Here is a 26,015-nt window from a genome sequence, read left to right on the forward strand (position 1 = left end):
CCTTGACGGAGGAAGCGTAATACCAGGCAACGCCTTCATCTCCATTCAATGTCACCGACGTCAACTTCCTTTATTGCTTCCGGAAGGGAACGAATAAGAGGCGTTGACATCATGCCGTGCCATACAAGCCCTAATCTCCAGTTACTATTTTTAGATACTGACCCGTTGGACGGTGGACCGTGCCTTCCGTATTTGGAATAGTGGTGCGACTATTAGCCGCGGCTCCGCTCGATTAGGAAGAGGCAGTGCTGCAGGTTGAGTGCAGGCGCACGATGATCCTTTAACATGTCTCGTAGGTTTGATTGGCAGCTGTTGGACGGGCTTCGAAGATCGATTTAGCCGAGCGGAATTACAGAGATACGAGAGGGACGACGCGGGAGAGACGGGCTCGGGAGCGGTAAGAGTCACCAGTTGACCTCCAAGGACAAAGGGGGCCGTTGTTGTCGTCCCGAGTGACCTGGCGAGGCGACGGATGCCAAGTGACGGTGTGCGTACAGGAAGCAAGGCCAAGAGGCTTCTCGTCCCTTCTGGTACAGCCAATCTATCTCTCACGCGCATCTCGGTGCTGCCTTGCTCCTCCCTTGCATTTCTCCTGTGGCGATAACCCCGGGCCCCCTTTAGCGTCCATTGTCAGTGGCGAATCCGCCCAAGCCCAAAACTCGCCCCTCAGGGCCGACGCGCTTCCGAAAACTTCTATATCTACCCCCCCTCGGCCTGCCCAACCCCCTCCTACCAACCACTACCACTCTTACTTTCTTTACGCTCTCGAGCATACAACACCGGTCTTTTACCAAGCCAAATACTACACATACACAACAAGATGTTCTCCCGTTTCGCCCTCGCTCTCTTCGCCGTTGTTGCCCTCGTTGCCGTCGCTCAGGCTGCCCACAACGGTACCGCTGTTAACGGCACCGCCTTGACCAACTCCACTGTTGCCTCCCACAACGGTTCGTTCAATCCTTCTTGGATAAAATGAGCTCTGTACTGACTGTTTGCTACAGGTACCTGGGCTGCTAACGGCACCGTCTCCCCCATCGGTACCGCCTCTGGCGCCGCTTCCTTGAGCACCTCCGCCTTCGCTGTTGCCTTGGTTGCCCTCATTGCCTCCGTTGCTTCCTTCTAAATGCACACTACACTTCTATAGAGTTGTGTCGCATTGATGGAGTGAAACGATAAATGGTGGTTCTTAATATGGGTGATTGCAATTGCATGAAATGAGAGGATACGCGGTGGTCAAGATCATTGGCGACCCTCGATCTCAAACCGGAAGGGGTTACTCTTTTTTTCTTTTTTTACTTGATACTTTTTACCAACGGGCAAAATTTGGTGGTGTTAATGGCTTCTTTCCTTTTCGCTTTTTCCATTCGGTCTAATCAACCTTTCAAATCTTGAAAACGTTCTCTGTCAATCTTTCTCTTTCATCGTCTGCCGTGGTTGTTGTCATATACCCCTGAGTGTATGCTGGAATTGTCATTGTGGGTTCTGAATCTACCCTCCATACATATATGTATGCTCGTCTCTCAATCACAATTGCACCGTAGGCCTTCTTTCACAAACCTCTTACTTCTCCACACTCAAGTTCCTTGAGCCGTGGACTCGTTCCCGTCCGTCTGTGCTTCTTCGAGATCGCGTCCCATCGCGACCGCGTGTTACCCCCTAATTACTGCGCGTCAACCGCACGTCCGTAACAAGAACAGCATACACCCCGACAATGTCGTCTTCTAAGGCGAGATCAAGTCATACGGAGATGTACGAGAGTCTGCTAAGCGTTCCAGAGTACGCATCTTCTCCTTGGTCATGGGGAGTTTCAACATGCTGACGAAGGGCACATAGGAACGATGAGAAGTTCGAGTCATTACATCGCGTCGAGGCGGTTTATGATCCACTTCCAGAGCGAAGGGATGGGTTGATTGTACGATGGGCCACGCAGAATCATGATATCAAATTCTGACCGTGCCTTCGTACAGGTGTCAAACCGCCAATACCGACAACAATATGCAAACCTTTACTACCTCCGCCTCGCAACACTCAAACCAATCCTTTCCGCCCATGCCGAACGTAAATGGGCTTCCATCAAAATTGCGGGACAAAAACCGCGGTTGGTTATGAATACGCTGAACGTGAAGCAAGGCGAGGTTGTCTGGATTATCGGAACGTGTTTTATGGATTTACCACTCAAACCGAATATTTTGGAGGACGTTGCGAAGGATCATTTACACGTTGCTATTCCTCCCCGTGAAAAGTACGTCGGGCTGGATGGTGGGGAGGTGGTGATGTTGGAGGATGAGTCTGGGAGAATCAGGTTGGTTGGTGGGAGGCTGCTTGAGGAGGGGTTGGTTACGGGGTGTGTCATTGCTGTGCTTGGAAGTGAGAATGGCGAAGGCACTTTTGAGGTTGTGGATGTTTGTTTGCCGGGAATGGCACCGCAGAAGGAGGTTGAGGTGGATGAGAACGGAGAGGATGAGTGGATTGCTGTTGTGAGTGGATTGGGCTTGACAGGACATGAGCATGAGAATCTGCAGACGCATTTGTTGGCGGAGTATTTGACGGGTGAACTTGGCACGAACGAGGTAATCGTTTCACTGTCCATTATTCGTATACGAATATTGACCCGGATGATTACAGGATCAACTACAAGCACGCAAGATCTCCCGAGTGATCTTCGCCGGGAACTCGGTGGATGCGCTGGCGAAACCATCACCAACGGATGAGGATGAATCGACAGTACGAAAGAACAAGAAGTACGGGTACGACGCTTCGGCATACAATCCTCTTCCCACCGCTGCCTTCGATGATCTTGTCACGGACCTGGCGTCCTCGATAACCGTCGACGTCATGCCCGGCCCTCTAGACCCAGCGATTGCGACACTACCACAGCAACCGTTACATGTCGCAATGTTCCCTCAAGTACGAGCATATTCTGGTTCGACCTTTAACGCCGTCACGAATCCGTATTGGTGTTCGATAGGTGGTAACACCTTCTTTGGATCCTCAGGACAGACGATCGACGATATCTACAAATACGAGTTACCGACTGATCTGGGAGACAAACTCACCATGATGGAGCGAACGCTGAGGTGGAGACACAGTGCGCCCACGGCGCCGGATACGCTGTGGTGCTACCCATTCCAGGACCGGGATCCGTTCATTATGGAGGAGACGCCGAGGGTGTATTATTTGGGTAACCAGGACAGTTTCGATACGAGGGAGGTTGAGGGCGAGGATGGGCAGAAGGTTAGGTTGGTAAGTGTGCCGAGGTTCAAGGAGAGGAGTGAGCTTGTGTTGGTTAACCTGAAGACGCTGGAGTGCGAGGTAGTGGTGTTCGATGTCGAAGGACAAGTTGCATGAATGCACGAAAACAGAGGATTTTGGACAGCATAGATGTACCACGCAAAATGGCTTCGCTCATATTGGGTATCTGATTGCCATGCTAAATGCTCAAGGCTGCCTGCAGCCCTATATGCCGTTCCCCGTCACCCCTTGTTGAAATATCCCCGCGAAACTACCGTCGAGAAGACATAGTTGACCTGACTGTAGCACCACCTCATGAGGACCTCCAACGGCAAACTCTGTGTTAATAGCATCTTCCATTCTTCCAGGCCCATTTTGCCGGCCGGCCTCAATTGTGCGGTGCTATTGATTCCCATCATGCCAAACGGCTGTAATCCCAATGCTACATTTAGTGGACGAGTGGCAAGGTGCTCCAATGCGAGCGTTCTGTCGATAACCGTGCCACATGCCACCGCGAACCCCATATTCGCTATCAACCCAGTGACCTCGTGAAGTACAGCATCAGGATAATGCGTCGCCAACACCGTATTCCGGTTCGGCTTCGGTATCCTTGTTCTTATCCATCTGGTTGTTTTCTCAGAGATAATATCATGGAGGTGTAGACCAGCGAGGGAAAGTATGAAGGATTTGAGGACGAAGGTGCGGGGGTTGAAGGAGGAGAGGGGTGGGAGGACGGGACGGAGGGGTATGAGGCCGAGGGATTGGAGGGTTGCGTGGCGGTAGATGGGGTAGAGGGCGAGCCAGGAGATTGATGACAGACTGTGATTGAACAGGTTAACCTGTTATTGTACAGAGTTCAAGGTTCACTTACCAGAGCTCCATCCCGCGAATCTTGACGACCGGCCCGAGCAGCTTTGGTAGGGATTTCCAAGCTAAATTTGATCTTCGACACCTCAACTTTCGAAGTATCCATGCTACGACGTATTTCTCGAGTTGCGAAGTGCCAACGTAAAGAGCTTGTAGCGTGAACAATGCGGGAACACCGGCGTAGAGCTGTTTGAAGGTGCCTGTTTCCCAGGCTTGTTGAATGATTTGAGTGATGTACCATTTAGAGTCCGTCAATTTGAAGGTCTGAATTACTATCAGTCAAAGTTTGAAGTGACCCGGATAAGAGCAGTCCTACTAGGAGTCTCGTTCGCAATGTATCCAATGGACACATCATCAGATACGACATGCTCATTGTCGACAAACTTAGAAAGAGTCCCATATCATTCTCTGCCTCCTGAAGATGCCTCGCATGACGACCTATGGCTCTTGCGGTGTCTCGTGAGTTCGGATATGGTGGAATGTCGGATGGATCAACCATTCCCAGGACAGCGAGGATGCCATTCTCGGCATTGCACAGTGCCGTCTCCCGTGCGCGATGCTCATCCAGAAGTTCTTCATCTTCACCGGTCTCGTCGGCCTCGTAATACAGAAAAGGCTTCAGACGGCGCATTCTCGACACAATTGACCTTCGTCGTCGCTATCGTCCCGTATACTTCATATCGCAGCGCTTCGGCAAGGCCCCAAGGTCTTCTCCCTGAGGCGTACGTGCGGCGCAGCAAAAATCTGGAAATAAGCTCGAAGTAACGTCGCCTCGGCAGAAAGTCGCAAATCACCGAGAGTTCAATTGCGAAGATGTCGCTCGCTAAAGCTCCTTCGCTCAAGACGAGCTTCAAGGCGACCCGCACTATCGAGCCGATTTACACTGGTGGCAAGGTTGCGCTCGCTGTTGATGGTAGAACATTGGCGACGACCCTGGGAGAGGATGTGCAGATTACGGATATGACGACTGGAGAGAGGGTTGCGGAGATCAAGGGAGACTCGGATATTACAACGCTTACTGTTACTCCCGACGGCGCACACCTCTTGACCTGCTCGAGATCACTACAATTGAAGACATACGAATTGCCTAGCGGAAGGCTGATCCGGAGTACCAAGGCGCACGAAGCCCCTGTCATCGTCATGGACGCCGATCCGACATCGACCCTCGTCGCGACTGGTGGTGCGGAAGGTGCAGTAAAGGTCTGGGACGTTGACGGAGGATTCGTCACTCACCACTTCAAGGGTCACGGTGGTGTTGTTTCAGCTTTGAAGTTCTGGGGTGAGAAGGGCGGTGGAAAATGGTACTTGGCGACAGGTTCGGACGACTGCAAAGTTAGAGTATGGGACTTGGTGAAGAGAACCTGTATCGCAGTGTTGGACAGCCATGTGTCCGTTATCCGTGGATTGGACTTTTCGGAGGATGGCAAGACCCTGATCTCTGGTTCAAGAGATAAGGTTGTGAATGTGTGGGATATGAAGACTTTCAAGCTCATCAAGACCATTCCGACGTATGAGTCCTTGGAGACGGTTGGATATCTGTCGGCAGGCACGCTCACGGAGGATCCCAAGGAGCAGGTTATCTACACCGGCGGTGAGAATGGTGTCGTAAGACTGTGGTCGGCAAAGACTGGTCAGGAGGTCGGCAAAGCGTCCACCCCACCCCGACCCGAGATCGGCATTTCAGACATCATCTACCACCCCACAACCCAGCTCTTCCTCTCCGTCCTCACCGACGAAAACCTCATCATCCACTCCACCTCCGACAAGACCCTCCCAGTCCTGAAGCGCATCGCGGGACACCACGACGAAGTCATCGACTGTACCTACCTCGGCGAGAACGACACCCACCTCGCCATCGCCACCAACAGCGACGAAGTTCGTATCATCAATACCGACGGCTTTGATACTGGCGCATTACACGGACACAAAGATATCGTTATCTGTTTGGATAGGGATTTCGAGGGTGGATGGTTGGCGACTGGAGCGAAGGATAATGAAGCGAGATTATGGCGGATCGATCTGAATAACCCTTATCCGGAGAAAAGGTTTGAATGTTTTGCGACGTTTACGGGTCATGCTGAGTCGATTGGTGCGATTGCGCTGCCACGAACACCCACGAACGGAGCGCCGCCCAAGTTCTTGTTGACTGGATCTCAGGACCGGACGATTAAGAGATGGGAGGTACCACGTACCGCTGGGGCTAAGCCCAGGGCGCTGTATACCCAGAAAGCACACGACAAAGATATCAACGCCATTGACGTCTCTCCTAATGACGCCCTATTCGCCACCGCATCCCAAGACCGCACCGTCAAGATCTGGTCTCTGGACGATGGAGAGCCCGTCGGTGTCCTCCGCGGCCACAAGCGCGGTGTCTGGTCCGTGAAGTTCTCTCACCATGAGAAAGTCATCGCTACTGGTTCCGGAGACAGGACTTTGAAGTTGTGGAGTTTGAATGATTACAGTTGTTTGAGGACGTTTGAGGGACACACGAACTCTGTCCTCAAGGTTGCATTCATGACTGCTGGGTTGCAGATTGCATCTGCGGGTGGTGATGGTCTCGTTAAGGTTTGGACGATTAAGAGTGGCGAGTGTGCGACTACGCTTGATAACCATGACGAGAAGGTTTGGTCGCTTGCTGTTCGCAATGATGACCATGTTCTCGTGTCTGGCGGTGCAGACTCTCGGGTTAACCTCTGGGAAGACGTTTCTGAGATCGAGCGTGAAGAGGATGCGAAGAAGGCAGAGGAGTTGGTCGAGAAGGAGCAGACCCTCGCCAACTACCTCCACCGCAAGGATTGGCGGAATGCTATCGTCATGGCCATGTCTCTCGACCAACCTCACCGTCTCTTGAACTTGTTCAAGAACGTGCATGAGTCAAGAGGTGTCGATGCACCAGAGGCTGACAAGCAGAGTATCACCGGCTTGGCTGCTGTTGACGACGTCCTTGCGTCCTTGGCAGAGGAGCAAGTTGGTACCCTCATGATCCGTATCCGCGATTGGAACACAAATGCACGTACTGCACCTGTCGCTCAGCGTATCTTGCACGTCTTGCTGCAGTCATACCCACCTGAGACCTTCCTCAAGATCGACGGTATCAAGGGTGCGTTGGATGCTTTGGTGCCGTATTCTGAGAGACATTATGGGCGCATTGGTGAGTTGATGAAGGACTCGTATATTGTTGAGTTTACATTGAGAGGAATGGAGGATGTCCTTGGTTTGCAAGAGGACGAGGAGGAGCAGACGAATGGGACTGCTATGGAGGTTGATGCCTGAACGTCTTACATTTGCGAGAAAGTTTCTTTTAGCATATTGTCTTTTGCATCTGGGATCGGCGTCTTTCTTTCTTTCTTTTCTTACATCCCTACCGGGCCTCTCTCAATACAAAATAGAAACCTCATATTGGGTAAACCGTCTCGAGATCGGGCTCATACCGTACGCTCTCTTGAGCTTCATTAATTCATTCTTATTTTCCCTCCCTTCCACAAAAAGAACGTCGAAGCGGAGCGAAGCCCGGACCATCCATGGCCCTCAAATACCCGTCGAAGAAACGTTACGGGCATTCTAAGGCAATTCCAGGCTGGACCGATAAATTTGGAGTTCAGTTGACATTTACGGACCGTGCCGGTGCCTTGTCCGAAAAGCTGTTGCGACCGCATGCGCATACGGTGGGGCCGCTAGCTGATTACTTAGCCTCCACCGCCTCTCTCGTCAGTGAGCTTCCAGCTGTTTAATCCACCCGAATATAGCACCCGTTGCTCACGGATCGTGGCCATTACAGGCATGGATACGCTTGCTTTACGTCCATTCCTTCGCTCTCAGTGGATGCCGAGGCTCAAGACAGGGTCTAGCACGTTACTTACTATCCAATCTTATCAATTTCTCCTTTGATAATCTACGAAACAAGCAATAGCTACACCGCGGTATCACTGCGGGTGAGGTCCTAATGTTTCCCCACTCTTAAACATCAAAGCGCTTACGTCAGCATCATGGGCCCCGAGGCCGCTCGACATGGCGCGCTCCCTTGTAATTATTCGAGATGGAACCTTTCTGCATATGCATCTTATATGAGCATTGGAAGTTCCGGAAGCCGGTTGAGGGAGTTTACCATTGTTACCAAGAGTCGCATAAAGCATTACGCAATCGCAATGGCCTGCAACGCTCAAATGACCGGGGTAAGTCACTTCCGGAGCAGCTGCCCCCAGGATCCCCTTACGCGAATGTACGTCAGCTACTTTACCGAATTGGCGGTGGAACACCAAAATGAACATAGGCCGCTTGCAGCGCTGGAAGATTAGGACGTGCTGAGGAAGGTGCGGCCCAAATCCCGACTCTCTTTAAATCTGCTCCTCAATTGCAAAGTGCACAGTCCGCAATGACATAGAGAAGTAACCTCTATAGTCGTCACATAGCTGCTCGTGGCCAGCATATGAATGGTCTTTTCGTCATCCGGTGATCCCAAAGACCTACGACCATTGACTTTGTGTGCACGTTGCGGGTCGCACGCGGACGCACGCGACGGATTCGAACTGGCGGGGAGCTCGAAGGCAATTCTTGATCTGGTGTCGAAACCCAGACATCATCAAGGGCGGACCATGTAACCATAAATACCTACGGCTTTGAATTCTCCAAGCCATCGCTGTAGATTTAACAAACCAATGGACCGCGATAGTAATCGAGGCTCGGGCCATTTGGACCGCGGCTTACTGGAACGTCGTTGAAAAGTTCCATCAACAAACCGGGACGGTCCGCCGCAGCTCCTACCCCAAATAAGGTGAAACAAGTGCATATCGCTACACCTGAAGTTCTCACACCGCGGTCCGATGTCCAATTGAAAGGTAGTGAGTTCTGTTCATTTGATCTTGATCCACCTCGGGAGGGCTAGGGGCACAGAATTCCGTGAATGACCCGAGGTTATTATTACTGGTTCCCATAGCTATAGGCATAGTACTGTCCGCGGTGGCCACGAGCACGAGCAACCACGTTTTGATCCCTTTCGTAATGAGTGGGATGATATAAGAGTCCTGCCCTCTGCCACTGGCGTTTCCACAAGTCTCTCAACAAGTCTTCGTGTAAGCTTCACCACCTGTACCGTTGCACGGGCGTGGACTCGCCCACGTCGCCGCGTATATTCAGCCCCGTCGAAGTCCCCAACCTTCGCAACCCGTTCGAAGCTTCCGTCTCTGGACATGTCAGCGTCCAGGACGTCGTCTACTCGCCGTCGCACAGACACTCTCGACACAGGCGGCTCAGGAGCACCCTCTGCCTCCTCTGCGACAAACCCGCACTATGGTCGTCAAAGAAGCAACTCCAACTCTACCTCGGTGTCCGCAGAAGGCCATACGATCCCTCCGGATGAGATTGCTTTTGCTCGTAGGGCGAGTCATAACGCTGGTAAGATGCTCTGGTCTGCTTCATGTTTGATTCTGACATGATTGTTTACAGTGGAACGCCAACGCCGTGATGCTCTCAACCTCAAGTATCTGGCACTTGGCCAAGCTCTTCCAGCACTCGAAAACATTCGCAGGCCCAGCAAAACCTCTATCATCAATGAAGCGCTCGCGTTTGTCGTTAAAGCCCGAACCATCATGCGCGAGAACGAGGCATTGAAGCGCGAGAATGCGGAACTGAAAACGAAACTGGGCATTACAGAGCCTCAACAAAAGACAACTGATGATACGGAAGTTACTGCCGATGACAAGACTGTGATCCCCCACGTTAGTGCCAGCGACGACGAAGCAATCATTGACGAAGAAGACGACAGCACACCCGAATTGCCTCGCTCAACCAATCCGTCCCAACTATCGTCTTTGTCTTCGTCACTTCCATCTTCCCGATCATTCTCATTTTCCGAATTCTATCCAACGCCCGCGGCTCAGACTGTCGAGCCCGTCTACTTGACACGACAAGCACCAATCATTTCTTCTCACGGTATGTTCGACGTCCTCCAAGGTCCCACCCCAGTGTCCTCAAGAAGCTCAGAAACCGGCGGAGACAGCGCATCTCCTCGTCAACCTCCTTTGTATATTGTCGAACCTCAAAGGAATTACCTGCCTCAATTGCCTCAGCAATACGCAGCACATACCGAAGTCCCTTTGAGCACCCCGTTCGACAACGTGCAATACACCGCAAGCCCTCACATGGCAACGGCAAGCTCACCTATGCCATCGCCTACATTTGGCAGGGGTCAACATGGTCTTGGTCTTCTTAACCTTCCAACAGCTGGCGATTATGCTTCCTCTCGAGGTTCAAGCCGCGGTACCCTCACAGGTCCAGCAGCCCCAGTCAACACCGTCTTCGCTGCAGGCCCTGACCATGGCCAAGCACCACATAACGTCCTAATAAATTCCCAGTTCTACGACTTGAGTCCAGGATATCTTGTGGCGGAGGGTCAGAACATCTTTTGGGCGAATGAGACAGACCCTGCAGCGGCATTGGAGGATCTTGGTGACCAGGATGCACAGATGATTCCGGTGGAACTGTTTCAGGCCAATGATTACTTTGCGAGTGAGTTTGGATCGGGGCCAGGTGGAACTGGCGAGTGAGTAAGGATGGCGAAGTGATATGGTTGACGTGATCCACTCATTACCGGGGTCACACGTCGGCGGTTCCTGGCGCAATAGGTAACTATGGATGGAAGGAGGGTAACGGCGTGTCTTTGTTCGATGATGGATCACGGCTAACGAGGGCATTCTTCTCTTGTATCATTGTAACCTCACTGTTTTGTCATTGGGTGGTTTTAATCGCTGGCTTTATGCATATGGAAATGCGACAGGCCTAGGTTCAAACTCTAGATCTTGTCAACTTACAGTCCACGATTTTGATCGTGATTACGATTTGCACACGACCGAGATTGAAAAGCGATTGATACATTTTCCTGTATGAATGCAAGTGTCACTAATGATATGCTGCCAGACACTGCCAAACCCGATAAGATCATGGAAACACCAAACGCCGTCACCGTCGCCACCGCCAGATACCCCGACAGGCCAACCGACACACACAAGCCTCCATCCTCAGGAGGATGCTGTCAAGCTATCCTCATTCCTCTTCTTCCATGAGTTGACACGATCCACATACAGTGAACCTCCATGACCACTGTGATCCTCACTTAGCCGACCCTCATCCTCGAAAGCATCCTCCTCTTCCTCCTCACCATCACCTTCCGTAAAATGATCCTCCATAGCGCTCCCTTCCTCCTCTTCCTCTTCCTCCTCAACAATAGCACCCCATCCACCCTTGCCGCCTTGTTTGCACTTCCGTCGACTTGCCATTGGTGTAGCGAAGGCACTCCTCCTCCGTCTCCCAAATACCACACCCGACGAACCACCTACATCAGGAAAACCATACGACATAGCATGCCGAGGCGGAGGCGTGACAGGTACAGTCATCGCATTCACGAATCCGGGACTACGGCCACTTTTCATCTGACTGCTTGCATTGCTTGATGTTGAACTCGCTTTCGAATGTGAATTCCGGCGTATCGATCTGAAGCTCGAGACTGACGAGCTTGTACTGTTCCGTCGCAGATCCGATGGGCGGCGAGCCCGAGACGGCGCCCGAGGTGAAGAAAATCCAGAGGGTGGTCCCGAGAGGGGTGACTTTTCCACGCGGTTATGAGAGGCGGTGCGGCCGACCAAAGCCAGTCGTGGCGGGACACCGCTTCGTTCCAGTCGCCTCGCTTCTCTCGTAGGCGCTGTTTGCGAGCGAACAAACGCGTTCAGTGCCGCTTCATCGATCTGATTGCCTATCGAGTTTGATCCAGTTGATGTAGACACCGTCGGCTCCGTGCTCAAGCGGGCAAGGCTAGTAACATTAGACGATTTGCGATTGGTATCCGTCAACCAAGCCTTCAAGGAGGATATAAGACTGGGCCGTCGGTTGTGCTTTGGTTTCGGTGTCGTTTTCCGACCTTTGCCGTTAGAAGAGGTGCTGATCGTTTGCCACACACTCCCTTTCTTGTCCAGCTCGTGCTCCTCGACCTTTATATCTGGAAGTGGTTTATCCTCGACGCTCCCAGGCGGAAATTTGAACGACTTCGCCGCTTCCTTAAGCTTCTCGATCTCTTCATCAGATGCACCTCGATTACTCTTCTTCGGTGCATCATCTTGAACTTCTTTTTCAAGCTTCTTCTCCTCCTTCCGTTTTCTTCGCCTCGCCTTCTTCTCTTCTTCCTCCCATGCAAGCCACCACCAACCCGCCAGCAGGTCGCATTTGTTCTCTTTGACACTGGCTTGCATCTTCTTGGTATCAACGCCAACCACAGATAACTTCTCCAGAAGTTCTGTCTCTCTTGCTGCCGTGAACGGGACAGGCCACGTCGCTTTGACCGAGAGCAATTGATTAGGTCCATGCTCGGCGAGGAAGGGATGCACCAGCACCTGCTGTATCGTTGGCCGCCGTACGGGATCTTTGTTCAATAGCATCCGTATCAGCGCTGACGCATGCTCCGATATATCCATAGGTATCTTGATGTCGTCACTGATGATCTTCTTTCGCATGTTCTGTTCATCGTCGTCATCAAACGGCAACTCACCAGTGAGCAGCGTATGTAGAATGACACCAGTACTCCAAGCATCAGCAGCTTCTCCAGCATACTTCCCACCCATGATCATCTCTGGAGGCGCATATGCAGTTGTCCCAGCCCAGGTCTCCAAGAACTTGCCGGGGTCGTTCTCCCTGGTGAAACCAAAATCAACCAGCTTCACATTCCCATGCTTATCCAACAAGATATTCTCCAGCTTCAAATCACGATGTACGCAGCCTTTGGAATGCACATACCCAACCGCACCACATATCTGCGCAAACAACCGCTTCACCTCATCCTCAGGCAACCTCTTCTTCCGGCACAAATAATCAAACAGCTCACCTCCCGAACAGTATTCCATTACCAACCATGCATTCTCCTCCGTGCATATATACTCAAATAGTCGTGCAATATGTGGATGATGTAGTCTTCTGTGATGATAGATCTCTCGAGCGAGGTTCGCGGCTTCGGTCTTGGGCGTGCATTTAACAACAACCGTAGCGGACGTAGGCAGGTGGGTCGCTTTGTAGACTTTTCCGAACGATCCTAACATTGATATGAGTAATGGAGCAGAAATTCGTATAAGAGATCCGGACCTTTGCCAATCAAGGATCCGAGGACGTAATTCCCTACAGTGTCAACTTCGCATGTTGAGAAAGCTTGTAAGAGCTCATTGTAAGCTGCGGCGACCTGTACTTATTTGTAAGCACATGCAAACTTGTTGAAACTCATGAAATCAAGTACCGATGCTTTTTCGTTGCGCTCAGCTGCACTCTGTGCCCGCGATGGCATAAAGGAGGTGTTGATCTGCGTTCACTCACGAAATACAAAGATGAGCTTGACTTCGCCGGAATGCCGAATGAATGCGCCAAATGCGTTGAACTTGTTTGATTGTATTCCAAGGTTGAAATGCTGTTGACGGACGGTTTGACTGGGGTATCTCGAAAACACCGAGAACTCGAGTGTACGACGCATGCCTGGTGCCGGCGCATGCAGGACGCAGCACCGTCAAGCCGCCCGGCCGTCATCTGCTGCCTGGGAATGACATTGGGAGGTATCAATGGATGGAGATATACCTTGATATTTTTGTGTTCGATAAAGACTCATTCGATCTTACGCGGTGGTTTCGCCCAGCTTCCCGCCGCAATGCTTCCCGCCTCATCCAATATGAGGAATTTTGGGCCTACTGATCGTCGGTCCAACACCCTTTCCGTCCGTGATGTTCCAACAATCCACACAAGGCTCGTCAAAGCTTTGGTGCTCATATGCCAGCACTCCCACTCCACCAGCCGACAGCAAGAACTTGTTTCCGCTCGTAATGGGATCATCGATCCAGCGAGCAGTGAAAGCTCGAAGAATATGTCCATGAGCGACAACCACGACATCTCCATGCTCGTCCTTCTCCACCGCTTCTCCTTGAATTTTTCTGATTCGGGCAATGAACGCATCCAGTCTCTTAGTGACATCTTCAGGAGACTCACCACCCGGACATCCCTCCTTCCACAGATTCCACCGTCCCTTCCCTTCCCTCTCCCGCTGCGCCTGAATGTCCTTACTCGTAACACCCTCATATTCACCATAATTCCACTCAATTATATCCTCAGTCTCCTCGACCGGAATGTTCTTTGGCAAATGAAACAGCTCCAAAGTCTTCCTGGCACGCTGGAGCGGAGATACGAAGATCCGTTTGATGGTCGAACAAGTCAAGAGCCGATCTTCGCCGACGAGAGCCTCGGCGGATTGTCTGACACGCTTCTCTCCGTTCTGTGTCAATGGTAGGTCGGTGGCTCCGGTGTGACGGCCGTTCAAACTCCATTCGGTCTCACCTGAAGGCAATCGTTAACACCCATTTTTTTTGGTAGACTTGGACTTCTTACCATGACGGACCACAAACACTCTTGGGTAGTTAGGCATTGTCGTACTGATCGGTTGGCTAATTGGTATTGCTCGTTGGAGTTCGGTTGTACAGCTGGCCCGTGGGGAACCAAACAGCTGCAAGATTACGTTATACGCGGCTCTGAACAAACTCTCAAGTTACAACCATACATTTTTCAGATACTGCTCGTTATGAAGTAAAAGTCCAATAGAATATCCAGAATCCCTAAGCCATGCCGATACCGTGACCATCAATCAAAGATCACCTCCCTCATCCTCAACTGTCTTAACGTGGGGAAACAAACGTCGATGGCCCTCGCAAGTCGTCCTTCGTTGTCAGGGGATGAGTATATGGGGCCCACCTCCTTCACTTTCTGTCTGTAGCCTCTCCGGATGCCTCGCTCGGTTTTGAGGACGTCTTCTGCCTTTCTCTTTCTGCCTTCACGGATAGGGACGTCAAGCGGTGAACCTTGATCCGTGATAGTGGGGACTAAACCATGTCCAAACACCACTCTCTCAGCATCCTCCCATGACACATTGGCTTCATTGGCAATAGGAGACCATATCTTCTTCCTATTTCTCGCATAAGAGTCCATGACAGAAGTGTCCCCAGGCGCCTCCTCCCTGCAATTGGGTGACGAGGAGGAGGGGGTCGATTGGGAATTGGAAATAGGAATGAACGTTGCTTGCAGTTGAGGGACCGGAAGCTCAGGTTGCGTAAGTTGAGTGGACATCAGAGCAGACATAGCTTCAGTCTTCTTGGGGTCGAACGCCCTTTTTATGGCACGTTGCTTGTTGTATTTCACACGACACCGACATGCCTCGGGTGTTTTATTTGGAAAGTATTTGGTGGCAATGTCTACCACTTGTCAGCTTCTGATCCATCGCCAAGACACAGAAATAACTCACCTTTCCAGTGTACACCATCTGCGTGTAAGCTATGAAGAAGAGCATCGTCTTCGGCGGTCCACTTGGGACCTTTGGTCATAGCGGGGAATCGAGGCTCAGCGGGCCTCTGTGCTCGAGGCTTTGGCAACGGCACTGATGGAGTAGCGATTTTCCTTACCGGAGCAGTAACAGGAGCGGAAGGAGGAGCAGCAGCCATAAACGACGACACGATCAATGAGGGAATGAAGAAATCCGGCGATGCCGAGCCTAGGGAGTGATCGCGCAGGACTGAATTCGAAGACGATCCGGAAGGATACCGAGTCGAGGTCGATTGCGAATGCGAATGCGAATGCTGCGAAGGGTGATCGTAGGCAAAAGCGTAAGAAAGTACCCCATCCATAGTCGTTGTGTGCAATTGCAAAGGGTTGAGTCGTCGTATTTCACTGATCCGTAACAGAATATCGTGTACGACTGCTCTACCGAGTTCCCGGGACGGGGAACACCGATACCTATATACGCGGTTAACAAGGGCTGGGTGCGCCTATCTTCTAGACCCTGTTTTACGAAGACGAAATCACTCTGTTGAGCGTGTTTCGCCTTCTCCTCCTGATATATCCGGAGCCCAAACCATTGCAACGCATAGCGGGTCTTAACGCTCCGCGGCATAAAGAATGAAATCTATGGGAACACCGATCGACGTGGCCGCTCATTTCAATAGATACTGAGGTGATTTGGTCCGCTGCGCGTTTCGTACAAGACCTTCCCAAGAGTCAGATTGGTCAGATCAATATCAGAGCACCTGCTCGTCCATACGTCTCTCCTCGACATGACACGTATGCATATGCTCCCGCTGTCAACCGCCTAGCCCGGGGCTGCACCTGAGATGCCAGGACCTCCGCAAATCATGAATCCCAAACAAACAGATCAACCCGCAATGCTCTAACCCCAGACTGCGAGCCGCGCACACGTGAAACCTCAAGCCTTCCAGCTTAAGGCTTCTTCAATGGAACAAACACGGCCGGTAACTAGGTGTGGAGGAAATAAGGTTCACTTTGAAACACTGCTGGCACATGCCGACTCCGTCTCGCAAGGTTCGCATTCAAGCAGCTGTTCTGGGTACCCGTGCATGTGATTGACGGCCGCGCAAGAGATGAGCGGAGGAGTCTCCTCCGACCTCCTCTTTCTTGGTGCGGACCGGATCAGACTGTCCATCCCGCCTATGACCAAGACGGAAGCATGCAACCTGTTCGGTCCGACCTTCATGAACCAAGCCTTAAGTTTGTGTGGAGCGCAGCTGCCGTGCGTCACTCAATTTCTCCCACGCACCCGGCACGTTCCGCGCTTTCGGTTGGGGCGTGAGCGTTCGACAAAATACTGTAACCAGCGATAACGACCCTCAGCAGTCGAGTAGATTGCGTCAGAGGATGGGATCATGGAGGGGAAGGTAATCGATTGTGCGTTATAAATATTTTATTTTTATTGTCTGTTTATATGCTTCTCGGCAGATAATAGCAGCGGAGCGCAATGCTCAACGCCTTCAATCCTCTCACCTCCTGATGCCTGAACATTGTCCATCCTTCATTTACTACCCCGGACATGCCCACCCACCCGCACCTCGTTTTGCTTCAGTGCAGTCCATCCTCCCGTTTCACCAGAACCCCCGTTCCGCAAAACTTTCTCTTCACACTACCAACCGATGATTATCACTCCCAATATAATACGTCCCGATCTTCTCCGGATCCGGTTTCAACACAAACGTCTGACTAAACCCCCTAACCTGCATCTCACCCCCATAACTGACCGTCCCACTTACATTCACCAAAATCGTACTGACCATCAACCCATTCGCCGCAGTAGCAACCGTTCCAATCATGGGCTGCGCATCGATGACTTGGACTTCGTGTTTGGTTGTGGGGAGACGGGTCGCGTATTCGTTGACGAAGGATTCGAGGGTGAAAGGGCGGCCATTCCAGATTATGGTGGAGGTGGGGCGGTAGAAGCGGCCGATTACGGAGCGGTTTGTGTCCAGGACTTTGTAGTAGAGGGGTACGAAAGCTTCTGCGCCTGGACGGTAGTTAGTATCGTGAAGGATGAGATGTTCGGAAGGAACTGCATACCCTGGGCGGAGATTTCCACAAGGGTGGGTGGGACGGTAGTGCTCTGTGAGGATCATTAGCTTTGGACGCTGGGAAGCGCTAGGCATCGCATCATGGTGCTCACCATTATGTTATTAGAATGGTCTTGAGAGCTCCAGTCCAGCTGTAGACGATCCCAATTGGTTGCTTGTTCGGTTTGTTGAGCGCAGAATCACAGCCGTCACGGCGACCACCGTCTTATTGATGGTTGCCGGTTCTCTACATTGCTGCAGGAATTGCGCAGATATCGTGGTCATGATACATGGAGACTATCTCATGAAAATGCCCTAATGTTTACAGAATATAGTCAAGGGATCAGGTCCTGAAAAAGTGATTCCATTTGGGTCCTTCTTCTTCACGGTTCTTATCGATTATGCCCACTAGCCTTTCGTAAAACTGAAGATGGGCCAAACCTTATTAATACCAGGTATCGACGTTACACCTCCCTCGACCCTTCCACATCACAATGGATACCTCTCTAAACCTACCAGCAGCTGCTACCGTCGAGGAGACCCTCACCTCTCCCTCCATCGAAGATCCCTTCAAGAAGAAGAAGGTCACCTCCTCCGTCGTCGACGTCCAGAATCCTACCAATACCCCAACTTTCGGCTCAAGACTATTAACGGACGAGGAAAAAGTCTTCGAACACAACGCCTGGGACCACGTCGAATGGGGCCCCGAACAAGAAGCCACTGCGCTCGAAAGTATCGAGCGACAACTCCAAGACCCCGTTCCCGAACAGGACAAGGAACGGTATAACGGTGACCCAGCCTCCTTCTGGGACGCATTCTACTCCCAACACAACGAGAATTTCTTCAAGGACCGCGCATGGTTGGCGCAGGAGTTCCCTGAACTCGCGGCGTGCACACTCCCCGAGGCCGGGCCCAAGGTGGTCGTGGAGGTCGGGTGTGGAGCTGGTAACACGATGTTTCCAGTCCTCAATAACAACAAGAACCCAGATCTCAAAGTCATTGGGTGTGATTTTTCGAAGGAGGCGGTAAGGGTCGTAAGAGAGTCGCCGTACTTTGACCCTAAACATGCGGGGGCGGAGGTTTGGGATTTGGCGGAGCCGAGTGGGGCGTTGCCGGTTGGTGTCGAGCCCGGATCGGTGAATATCATCGTATTGGTCTTCGTACTCTCTGCTCTCGCACCATCACAGTGGGAGCACGCACGCAGAAATATTAGGACGATGCTCAAACCCGGCGGTCTCGTCCTCTTCCGCGACTACGGCCGCTACGACATGACTCAACTCCGCTTCAAAAAGAACCGCCTCCTTGACTCCAACTTCTACATCCGCGGCGATGGCACTCGGGTCTACTTCTTCACCAACGATGAGGTCGAGGGGATTTTGGGTGGGGAGGGAATGGTTGTTGAGCAGAATGCGGTTGATAGGAGGATGATTGTTAATCGGGCACGGAAGCAGAAGATGTATCGGATTTGGTTGCAGGGGAAGTTTAGAAAGGCGCTGGACAACTAGATGGTGTGGTAGAGTTGGATTAGAAAAGACTTTAGCGCTCGCTCTCTCGTCTAGGGTATATGTTGGACCACTGTCTCCGCTCTCACACATCTATGCTCTCTCATCGCTGATCTCGTACGTGACTCATGCTCCCAACTTCGGCTGAGCCGCAAAGAACTCATCATCCTTCAACACCGCATACGCCGGTCTCTCCAGGCACTTCTGTGCCACCTTTCCATCGAAGTTGATATCATCAATCAGCGCTTCTGTATGTCATACTCATTAAAACCATATTCATATTCCGAACGAGTTTTACATACCTAATGATGGATAATTCTGCTCCGGACGAATGAAACCCAGTATGACGATCTTGAGCGTCGATCCGTAAAAGTCTTGGGGGAATTTATGAAGGACGTGGACCTCAAGAGAGCGGACGGTGTTGTTATAGTAGGGGTTAAAACCCAGACTCAGGACCATCGGGTAGACTGGTTGCGCAACGGCTGCCTCGTCCTTGGGGATGATCTTTGCCCAGCCGTAGTAGACTCCACTCTCGGCATGTTCCAAGACTGAGGCGATCGCATGTTCCGGCAAGTTCGCTGTAGAACGTTCATGCCGTTAGCCCTCATTTAAGGCACGAATATGATTCCATTCTACCTGTCGGGATACCCAACTCCTTCGAACCACGGCCAAAGCCTTTGATCACCTCGCCCTCGACGCGGATAGGATACGGTGACTCCGGTGCGTCGGGGCCGATAAGAAGGGGACGAGAAGAGACGTGGAGGGCTGCTGGATGCATTTCTGACTGTTTTGGAAAGATTCGACGAAGCTGTATTTGGGAGGTGAGGTCAGGTTTCGGGAGTGGGCAGCCGATGCAAGGTCCGGCAGATCGAGGTTGGACATGCCGACGTTGGGTCCAGCATTTACTCGGGGACCAGCGACGATGAATACAGAGGATAGGCAGGCTCAATTGATCAGCTGTGAGTTCACTGGGGATGAATGCTATATCAATGGCTGACAAGACGAGCCTACAGCCGCTCTCGACACCGGCGCAATCAAGCAAGCCCAGTCATTATGTGCGAAAGCCCTCAGGAAGAAGCCTGATTCGCACCTCTTCCAGGTCGAGGTCACTTTCCTCTGTAAGAGCACGAGAACTGATGATCTTGACAGTCCCTTAACGCGCTCATCCTCCTCGAGTCCGGAAAATACACCGAAGCCTCCGCAGCGGTGGACACTCTCATCTCTCTCTCCCCAACAGACCCCAAAGCCATCAACACAATCCGGGATATCCTCCTTGCCCTGCATCAACCCCACAAACTCTCCCTCGTATACGAAGGCGCCGTTAAGAAAAAGCCCAACGATGAGCTGATCGCGAGAACGTGGTTTTTCAGTATGGTCGCGAATGGGGATGAGAGGGGACAGCAGAGAGCGAGTTTGGGGTTGTCGAGAGGATTTGGGAAGAGGGAGTATTTCTACTGGTATGTGGCGAGTTTGGCACGGTTAGCTGAGAAGACCAAAGGGGAGGCCGAAAGTGCGCTTCATGCCATTCTGGCGTATCGGGCGATTGAGAAGGTCGCACTGGATACAACAAGCGACAAATGCATCAAGTCGAGTGAGGAGATGCATTTATATTTGCAGATTCTCTTGGGGCAAAAACAGCAAGCGAAGGCACTGGAAGTTCTGGAAGGCGAATTTGGGCAGAAATTCATGGGTGATGTGGATTTATTTCGTATGCGACTGGATTTGCTAGCGAGTGAAGGGCATTGGGACAGACTACGAGAGCTGTGCGAGAAGCTAGCTAAGGATGGAAGGGATGATTGGAAAGTGTACAAGGACTGGCTCAACGCCGTCGTTCACACGCCTGGATCCGATGCTACGCCGCCCTCGGATCTCGTTACCTCGACTTTGGTGTCGCTGTTCTATTTAGCTGACAAGTCGCCATATTCCCGCAACGCCAATTTGGCACTCGTCAAATTCGCCTTTGATCTCCCCGAGGTTCTCGAATCGGATGGGACTTGGTCGAGGATGGACGCTATGAAGACATACTTTAAGAGATTCTGCAACAAGACGTGTTGTTACGAGGATTTGCAGGCATACTTGGAGCAACTGCCCGAAGCTACGCAGAAGGAGTTCTTGACGTTCGTCAATGGTCAGGTTGATGTCATGGCGAAGGGGACGGAAAAGGAACAGGTCAATCGGGTTGCGGCGTTCACTAACGCACGGAAGTTCGAGTACCTCCTCGAGGTGTCGCAGACTGAAGATGTGGATGGGTTGAAGGCATACGTCGCCAAGTGCGTCGAAGTCTACGCCGAAAGCTTGGCTCTTGGGACAGCCCTTCTTCCCACGGACAACCAATACGGCGACGACCTTGTCCTCCTCGCTGTGCACGCCCTCCTCCGCCTCACCTCCCTCAATAAAGACACCCACCAACACCTCTTCCAATCCATCATCCTCCTCGAATACGCACTCAGCCAGTCGAAGAACAACCACCAACTCAAACTCCTCCTCACCCGCCTCTCCCTCCTCCTTGCCTCCTTCCCCCGCGCAATCTCGATCTATGAAAGTCTGTCGGTTAAGCAGGTGCAGAATGATACGTTGTCGCATACCCTTCTTACCCGAATTGCGACGCTCTACCCCACCCGCGAATCTCTCAAAATTCTACGGGGTGTGATGGATATTTATACGGCAAATGCGAACGAGACCCCGAATATGATGTGTCATACGTATGAAAAAGGCGCGTATTCCCAGATTGCGGAGTTCTCTGAATTTCATGAAAGGCTGGACAAGAGTCTCTGGAGGGGGATGGTGGATGTTGAGGGACATCGTGTTGCGCGGATGCTCAACGTCAATGACGAGGAGGTTGTGGTGTTTAAACCGCGTGAGGTGGATGGGTTGAGGGATAACAGGGATTATCGGGTAATGCTCAACTGCAATCCCTCCTCCGCTCCCCCGGTCGAGGAAGGATGGAGACTGGGTGCCAAGCCCCGGCATGCGTGGACGAAGGTTGGGGTTGTTGGGCAGCATGTGATGCAGTTGATCGAGGATGGGAATTTCACGGGATCTGGGGTTATTGTGGAGCTGTTGAGGGAGGCTGTTGAGAGTGAGGCGTTTGTGAGGGAGGCGACGAGGTGGGAGGTTATGTGCGCTCAGCTGCTTGTGTTGATTGGTGAAGCTGCTGCCGCGATTGTTGAGAAGAAGGGCGAGGCGCAGGCGAAGGTCGACCTCATCTCTGAATGGCTCAACACAAACGTCGCCGAGAAGCTGTTTGGTGAGGAAGTCAGAGAAGAGCTGCCTTGGTTGATGGTGCACAAAATCAACCTCGCTCTCGAATCCTGCAAACAAATTGCAGTATTTCAATACTCCCTCGTCACCCCCGCCAAATCCCTCAAACTCACCACTTTCCCAAAGCTCAAATCGCAAGCCAAGACCGCAGCCGAAAGACTTACTGCATACATCAACGAATACAAAAAGATCATCGCATCTGTTTCTATAGATAAGGCTGTGGCGGCGGTGAAGGAGTTGCCGGGACGGGCGTATTTGGGGTTGAGGGTTGATGAGTTTTATATTGAGCAGGTGCTGGATAGGATGAGGGATGAGCAGAGGAGCGTGTTTGCTGGGGTGCCGGCTATTGTGAGAGGGTTGTAGGAGGGCTGGAGTGTGACGCTCAAAAATTGCATTGTGTGGTAAGAATATAGATCTTTGCATCATCATATGTCTTCTTAATTTGTTCTGTCTACCTCTGGTCCTTCTTCTGTAGGATTCTACCCCTGTACTGTATGTTGCCGTGTCGACGTCTTCCTCCGTCAACGCCCAAGTGCACTCTGCAGCCGTTCTCGACTTTGACTGCGTGTTGTGCTGTAGTATGCCGTCTCTCATGCCTTTGCGAAAACTTGCTCTGTCTTGCCTTAACTCCTTGTATCCCGTCAGGCTCCCTTATCCGCAATTACCAACTTGACAGGCTCGGTATCCTGATACAACCCATTCTCCTCAATATACTTAATAACACTGTTAGGCAGCAAATACTGCACACTCATCCCTCTCCGAAGAAATAGTCGTACCTTCGTTGACGAGATGTCGTTGTAGATCAGCTGCTTGATAACGATGATATTCTTCCGATGTTCGTAGAGGATATCGTGGGACAAGAGGAACTTCCATACATCGGCTCCGGTACGTTCAACGACGAGTGCGCCGTGTTTGCCGAGGATGTGGTGTAGGTCTGCGTCGGCCCAGACGTTTGGTTCGGCCATGGTTTCGATGAGGTCGCCTCCAGCGAGGAGCATTACCTTTACCTTGCGGTGCTTCCCGGATTTCGTACGGACGCCGCCTCGGACTTCGTTTATTTCGCGGTGGAAGTGGTCGAGGACGACGGCGGTACGGGTATATGAATCTTGTAGCGACTCCCATGCATCGACCATAAGCCACGACGACGTCCGTTCCGACGCGAGCTCACACATCCGTACACGATATGAAGCGGGCGCGAGTCCAGCTTTCATGTAGTGGTCGGATACCGGAGAATAGTACCCGCCCATAACCTCGAAATCCGTCCGTTCACGGATATTGTCCAACGCCATCTCGAAGATCCGTAAATGCAAATACGTGATCGGGGAGAAACTCCCGCAAGCAACGATGACTAGAGGGACTTTTGTTTCGTCTGCCATGACTCGTCGGAGGCGGTGGTCGGGGAATTTGTAGGATGCGAGGTCGATGGCTTGACGGGTGATTCCCATTGGGACTTCTTCGAGGTCCATGCCGTCTGAGATACGGTTCGTGCCGTAATGGGGACCGAGTTGTGGTGATCGCGAGCGCATCCCATGAGCTGCAGTATGGAATTTTCTCAAGCTTGGTCGTCGGGCGTCAGATCCGTTTGGTGATTCTGCGCCGGCTTGGATGTTTGACAACTCGGCCCGCGCCGTAGCACGATCGACGTTGCATAGGGAGTCGTTCTGAGAGATGCGCTTCTCGTCGCTCTCGTACGGTGCTGAAGGATCCATGATTAAGATCGATGATTCTTTTTGGAGGTTACCTGCCCAGGTCGGTATCCGTTCTCGGATCGACCCCAGGCTGCAGCGGCGGTTCATGTGGCGCATGAAACTCTAATTCCGTGCTCGTATGACAAAACTCGACTGCTTGACCATTTCGATTGACCAAATCAGTCGTCACCTGGCAATAGCAGGAAGCCAATTACGAGCTCAACAGCAGGTTGAGCGGATGTTCATTGCACGGAACCTTCGCTCTCACTGCCGCGGTCTGAGCCGTCCCCGCGCGCGGCTCACGTGCACCAGCAGCTGGCTGCGGCCCGGCACGATGACAACCGTCGATTCCAAAGTAAACTCCAAAATCCCAGCAACGCACCCTCATTCATCATCAGGATGCTGCAGTTTCTCGAGGTCCAACTTCCACGTCATTATAGAATCTAGGCAATTGCTGACAATTAGCTGTGCAGTCCTTGGCAACTCGCTTCGACGACCCCTCCATACCCTGGAAACAAATCATCATCTCCATCTCCCTCGCCCACCACATCTTCACAACCTATCTCCAAGCCCGACAATACCGTACCCTTTGTGCCACTAACATTCCCAAACCTCTACAAGGCGTGATTGACCAAGAGACGTTCGATAAGAGTCAGAAATATTCAAGAGCGAAGGCGAAGTTTGGGTTTGTGAGTGGGTGGTGGAGCACGGTACAGGATGTTGGTGTTATGTATTTTGATGTGTTGCCCGCGTTGTGGAGGGTTGCTGGGAATTTGATGGCGGGTTATGTTCCTGCAAAGTGGCAGGGGGAGGTAACTTGTTGACCAGGCTGTTGGTGTAAAGCCAAAGCTAATTGATGGGTTACAGATCTGGCAATCCCTCCTCTTCGTCTTCATCTTCAACCTCGGCACAACCCTCACCAATCTCCCTATCTCCGCCTACCAAACCTTCGTCCTCGAAGAAAAATACGGCTTCAACAAACAAACTCCCAAGATCTTCATCACCGATATCCTTAAATCCCAACTCCTCTTCGCCGCTATCGGTGGTCCGGTCTTGGCTGCGTTCTTGAAGATTATCCACAGATTCGGTGATAATTTCTTCTACTACCTCTGGCTCTTCTTCGTGATCTTCCAGTTCGTCATGATCGCGATATACCCAACCCTCATCCAACCCCTCTTCAACAAACTCACACCCCTCTCCGACGGCGAGCTCAAAACCAAAGTTGAAGCACTCGCGAGCAAACTCAAGTTCCCGCTCAAGCATCTCTACGTAATCGACGGCTCAAAACGCTCCGCACACTCAAACGCATACTTCTACGGCCTCCCCTGGTCAAAACAAATCGTCATCTTCGACACACTCATCGAGAAATCCTCCGTCGAGGAAATCGTCGCGGTCCTGGGTCACGAACTCGGACATTGGGGGCTCTCCCACACTTCGAAGACGTTGGTAATCACGCAAGGATATCTGTTTACCATCTTCGCACTCTTTCGGGTGTTCATCCACAACCACTCCCTCCTCGCCTCCTTCAACTTCCCCCTCTCCACCATCGTTTCTCCGCCCGTCATCATCTCCTTCCTCCTCTTCAACGACCTCTTCCAACCCTTTGATTTCGTCATCTCAGTGTTGATGAATGTGATGAGTAGGAAGCACGAGTTCCAAGCCGACGCCTACGCAAAGAATTTGGGGTATGGAGAGGAGTTGAGCAAGGCATTGATCAAATTGCAGGTACAGAATTTGAGTGCGATGGATGCGGATTGGATGTACTCGGGCGTTCATCATAGTCATCCAATTTTGGCGGAGCGGTTGAGGGCGGTCGGGTGGAAGGGTGGAAAAGTTCAGTAAAGTTGCATGCGCATCCGACGGACATAACATGGCATATTCTTACGGAATACAAGCAGTGTATCGCTTCCCGACTTTTCATCCAAGGAGGCTTGTCATCGGTGGATATAGTTGTGCGCGGGGCGATGAGCGATATATGTTCCTTAAATTCGAATGCGCTGCGACTCCACAATCCTCCGTTATGACTCGTGCACTGCTCCATACTGCACTCTGGAAGACATCCAATCTTGTGT

General features: G+C 51.8%; 15 protein-coding genes across 15 annotated transcripts; 7 read left to right on the forward strand and 8 right to left on the reverse strand.

The window, feature by feature from the left end:
* Positions 1–820: 820 nt before the first annotated feature.
* SAICODRAFT_8643 (uncharacterized protein) lies at positions 821–1,123 on the forward strand (the record flags this gene model as incomplete). Its single annotated transcript, XM_019171432.1, has 2 exons — positions 821–947; positions 1,002–1,123. The coding sequence occupies 2 exons, from the start codon at positions 821–823 to the stop codon at positions 1,121–1,123; spliced, it is 249 nt and encodes an 82-aa protein (XP_019022824.1).
* A 553-nt stretch (positions 1,124–1,676) lies between these two features.
* On the forward strand, positions 1,677–3,557 carry SAICODRAFT_94784 (uncharacterized protein). The gene is made up of 4 exons (XM_019171953.1): positions 1,677–1,776; positions 1,834–1,912; positions 1,968–2,570; positions 2,626–3,557. The coding sequence occupies exons 1-4, from the start codon at positions 1,712–1,714 to the stop codon at positions 3,346–3,348; spliced, it is 1,470 nt and encodes a 489-aa protein (XP_019022825.1). The 5' UTR covers positions 1,677–1,711; the 3' UTR covers positions 3,349–3,557.
* Positions 3,474–4,729, reverse strand: SAICODRAFT_8645 (uncharacterized protein; the record flags this gene model as incomplete). The annotated part of the gene is made up of 3 exons (XM_019171435.1): positions 3,474–4,050; positions 4,103–4,362; positions 4,415–4,729. 3 exons carry the CDS (start codon positions 4,727–4,729, stop codon positions 3,474–3,476), a joined length of 1,152 nt encoding a protein of 383 aa, XP_019022826.1.
* A 182-nt stretch (positions 4,730–4,911) lies between these two features.
* SAICODRAFT_59202 (WD40 repeat-like protein) lies at positions 4,912–7,371 on the forward strand (the record flags this gene model as incomplete). The annotated part of the gene is made up of 1 exon (XM_019169665.1): positions 4,912–7,371. The coding sequence occupies one exon, from the start codon at positions 4,912–4,914 to the stop codon at positions 7,369–7,371; it is 2,460 nt and encodes an 819-aa protein (XP_019022827.1).
* Positions 7,372–8,461: 1,090 nt separating this feature from the next.
* SAICODRAFT_142982 (uncharacterized protein) lies at positions 8,462–8,908 on the reverse strand. Its single transcript, XM_019165503.1, has one exon. The coding sequence runs from the start codon at positions 8,784–8,786 to the stop codon at positions 8,562–8,564; it is 225 nt and encodes a 74-aa protein (XP_019022828.1). The 5' UTR covers positions 8,787–8,908; the 3' UTR covers positions 8,462–8,561.
* A 106-nt stretch (positions 8,909–9,014) lies between these two features.
* Positions 9,015–10,665, forward strand: SAICODRAFT_20378 (uncharacterized protein). The gene is made up of 2 exons (XM_019166249.1): positions 9,015–9,489; positions 9,541–10,665. The coding sequence occupies exons 1-2, from the start codon at positions 9,285–9,287 to the stop codon at positions 10,638–10,640; spliced, it is 1,305 nt and encodes a 434-aa protein (XP_019022829.1). The 5' UTR covers positions 9,015–9,284; the 3' UTR covers positions 10,641–10,665.
* A 277-nt stretch (positions 10,666–10,942) lies between these two features.
* On the reverse strand, positions 10,943–13,545 carry SAICODRAFT_20379 (kinase-like protein). The gene is made up of 3 exons (XM_019166250.1): positions 13,367–13,545; positions 13,219–13,312; positions 10,943–13,168 (listed from the first exon to the last, which is right to left on the reverse strand). Exons 1-3 carry the CDS (start codon positions 13,412–13,414, stop codon positions 11,112–11,114), a joined length of 2,199 nt encoding a protein of 732 aa, XP_019022830.1. The 5' UTR covers positions 13,415–13,545; the 3' UTR covers positions 10,943–11,111.
* Positions 13,546–13,780: 235 nt separating this feature from the next.
* Positions 13,781–14,571, reverse strand: SAICODRAFT_94792 (phosphoglycerate mutase family protein; the record flags this gene model as incomplete). The annotated part of the gene is made up of 2 exons (XM_019171954.1): positions 14,500–14,571; positions 13,781–14,448 (listed from the first exon to the last, which is right to left on the reverse strand). The coding sequence occupies exons 1-2, from the start codon at positions 14,534–14,536 to the stop codon at positions 13,781–13,783; spliced, it is 705 nt and encodes a 234-aa protein (XP_019022831.1). The 5' UTR covers positions 14,537–14,571.
* Positions 14,572–14,748: 177 nt separating this feature from the next.
* Positions 14,749–15,785, reverse strand: SAICODRAFT_8650 (uncharacterized protein; the record flags this gene model as incomplete). The annotated part of the gene is made up of 2 exons (XM_019171437.1): positions 14,749–15,356; positions 15,407–15,785. 2 exons carry the CDS (start codon positions 15,783–15,785, stop codon positions 14,749–14,751), a joined length of 987 nt encoding a protein of 328 aa, XP_019022832.1.
* A 1,130-nt stretch (positions 15,786–16,915) lies between these two features.
* Positions 16,916–17,724, reverse strand: SAICODRAFT_66701 (NTF2-like protein). The gene is made up of 3 exons (XM_019170255.1): positions 17,606–17,724; positions 17,503–17,545; positions 16,916–17,449 (listed from the first exon to the last, which is right to left on the reverse strand). Exons 1-3 carry the CDS (start codon positions 17,606–17,608, stop codon positions 17,067–17,069), a joined length of 429 nt encoding a protein of 142 aa, XP_019022833.1. The 5' UTR covers positions 17,609–17,724; the 3' UTR covers positions 16,916–17,066.
* Positions 17,725–17,805: 81 nt separating this feature from the next.
* On the forward strand, positions 17,806–19,189 carry SAICODRAFT_143043 (methyltransferase). The gene is made up of 2 exons (XM_019165504.1): positions 17,806–17,947; positions 18,015–19,189. Exons 1-2 carry the CDS (start codon positions 17,923–17,925, stop codon positions 18,995–18,997), a joined length of 1,008 nt encoding a protein of 335 aa, XP_019022834.1. The 5' UTR covers positions 17,806–17,922; the 3' UTR covers positions 18,998–19,189.
* Positions 19,019–19,811, reverse strand: SAICODRAFT_94796 (riboflavin kinase). The gene is made up of 3 exons (XM_019171955.1): positions 19,631–19,811; positions 19,297–19,572; positions 19,019–19,242 (listed from the first exon to the last, which is right to left on the reverse strand). The coding sequence occupies exons 1-3, from the start codon at positions 19,770–19,772 to the stop codon at positions 19,121–19,123; spliced, it is 540 nt and encodes a 179-aa protein (XP_019022835.1). The 5' UTR covers positions 19,773–19,811; the 3' UTR covers positions 19,019–19,120.
* Positions 19,812–19,911: 100 nt separating this feature from the next.
* Positions 19,912–22,715, forward strand: SAICODRAFT_20385 (uncharacterized protein). Its single transcript, XM_019166252.1, has 3 exons — positions 19,912–19,953; positions 20,008–20,093; positions 20,144–22,715. The coding sequence occupies exons 1-3, from the start codon at positions 19,917–19,919 to the stop codon at positions 22,616–22,618; spliced, it is 2,598 nt and encodes an 865-aa protein (XP_019022836.1). The 5' UTR covers positions 19,912–19,916; the 3' UTR covers positions 22,619–22,715.
* Positions 22,716–22,896: 181 nt separating this feature from the next.
* Positions 22,897–23,631, reverse strand: SAICODRAFT_59263 (uncharacterized protein; the record flags this gene model as incomplete). The annotated part of the gene is made up of 1 exon (XM_019169671.1): positions 22,897–23,631. The coding sequence occupies one exon, from the start codon at positions 23,629–23,631 to the stop codon at positions 22,897–22,899; it is 735 nt and encodes a 244-aa protein (XP_019022837.1).
* A 711-nt stretch (positions 23,632–24,342) lies between these two features.
* Positions 24,343–25,785, forward strand: SAICODRAFT_8656 (uncharacterized protein; the record flags this gene model as incomplete). Its single annotated transcript, XM_019171442.1, has 3 exons — positions 24,343–24,360; positions 24,417–24,755; positions 24,811–25,785. The coding sequence occupies 3 exons, from the start codon at positions 24,343–24,345 to the stop codon at positions 25,783–25,785; spliced, it is 1,332 nt and encodes a 443-aa protein (XP_019022838.1).
* Between the last annotated feature and the right edge of the window lie 230 nt (positions 25,786–26,015).

Source organism: Saitoella complicata, assembly GCF_001661265.1.
Source record: "Saitoella complicata NRRL Y-17804 unplaced genomic scaffold SAICOscaffold_18, whole genome shotgun sequence".
Classification (NCBI taxonomy): domain Eukaryota; kingdom Fungi; phylum Ascomycota; class Saitoellomycetes; order Saitoellales; family Saitoellaceae; genus Saitoella; species Saitoella complicata.

What these genes read in the sequence shown, in the direction of transcription:
- SAICODRAFT_143043 (XM_019165504.1), top strand. Translation starts at nt 17,923, where the DNA reads ATGGGCCAAACCTTATTAATACCAG. An exon ending in CCAAACCTTATTAATACCAG is followed by an intron (nt 17,948 to 18,014) that starts GTATCGACGTTA and finishes ACCTACCAGCAG; the next exon opens with CTGCTACCGTCGAGGAGACC.
- SAICODRAFT_20379 (XM_019166250.1), bottom strand. Translation starts at nt 13,414, where the DNA reads ATGCCATCGCGGGCACAGAGTGCAGCTGAGCGCAACGAAAAAGCATCG. An exon ending in AGCGCAACGAAAAAGCATCG is followed by an intron (nt 13,313 to 13,366) that starts GTACTTGATTTC and finishes AAATAAGTACAG; the next exon opens with GTCGCCGCAGCTTACAATGA. An exon ending in CGGATCCTTGATTGGCAAAG is followed by an intron (nt 13,169 to 13,218) that starts GTCCGGATCTCT and finishes TATCAATGTTAG; the next exon opens with GATCGTTCGGAAAAGTCTAC.
- SAICODRAFT_94796 (XM_019171955.1), bottom strand. Translation starts at nt 19,772, where the DNA reads ATGCATCCAGCAGCCCTCCACGTCTCTTCTCGTCCCCTTCTTATCGGC. An exon ending in GGAGTTGGGTATCCCGACAG is followed by an intron (nt 19,573 to 19,630) that starts GTAGAATGGAAT and finishes AACGTTCTACAG; the next exon opens with CGAACTTGCCGGAACATGCG. An exon ending in GCAGAATTATCCATCATTAG is followed by an intron (nt 19,243 to 19,296) that starts GTATGTAAAACT and finishes TATGACATACAG; the next exon opens with AAGCGCTGATTGATGATATC.
- SAICODRAFT_20385 (XM_019166252.1), top strand. Translation starts at nt 19,917, where the DNA reads ATGAATACAGAGGATAGGCAGGCTCAATTGATCAGCT. An exon ending in GCAGGCTCAATTGATCAGCT is followed by an intron (nt 19,954 to 20,007) that starts GTGAGTTCACTG and finishes ACGAGCCTACAG; the next exon opens with CCGCTCTCGACACCGGCGCA. An exon ending in CTGATTCGCACCTCTTCCAG is followed by an intron (nt 20,094 to 20,143) that starts GTCGAGGTCACT and finishes TGATCTTGACAG; the next exon opens with TCCCTTAACGCGCTCATCCT.
- SAICODRAFT_142982 (XM_019165503.1), bottom strand. Translation starts at nt 8,786, where the DNA reads ATGGCCCGAGCCTCGATTACTATCGCGGTCCATTGGTTTGTTAAATCT.
- SAICODRAFT_20378 (XM_019166249.1), top strand. Translation starts at nt 9,285, where the DNA reads ATGTCAGCGTCCAGGACGTCGTCTACTCGCCGTCGCACAGACACTCTC. An exon ending in TAGGGCGAGTCATAACGCTG is followed by an intron (nt 9,490 to 9,540) that starts GTAAGATGCTCT and finishes GATTGTTTACAG; the next exon opens with TGGAACGCCAACGCCGTGAT.
- SAICODRAFT_66701 (XM_019170255.1), bottom strand. An exon ending in TGTGGAAATCTCCGCCCAGG is followed by an intron (nt 17,450 to 17,502) that starts GTATGCAGTTCC and finishes ACTACCGTCCAG; the next exon opens with GCGCAGAAGCTTTCGTACCC.
- SAICODRAFT_94784 (XM_019171953.1), top strand. Translation starts at nt 1,712, where the DNA reads ATGTCGTCTTCTAAGGCGAGATCAAGTCATACGGAGATGTACGAGAGT. An exon ending in AGTCTGCTAAGCGTTCCAGA is followed by an intron (nt 1,777 to 1,833) that starts GTACGCATCTTC and finishes AAGGGCACATAG; the next exon opens with GAACGATGAGAAGTTCGAGT. An exon ending in GTGAACTTGGCACGAACGAG is followed by an intron (nt 2,571 to 2,625) that starts GTAATCGTTTCA and finishes GGATGATTACAG; the next exon opens with GATCAACTACAAGCACGCAA.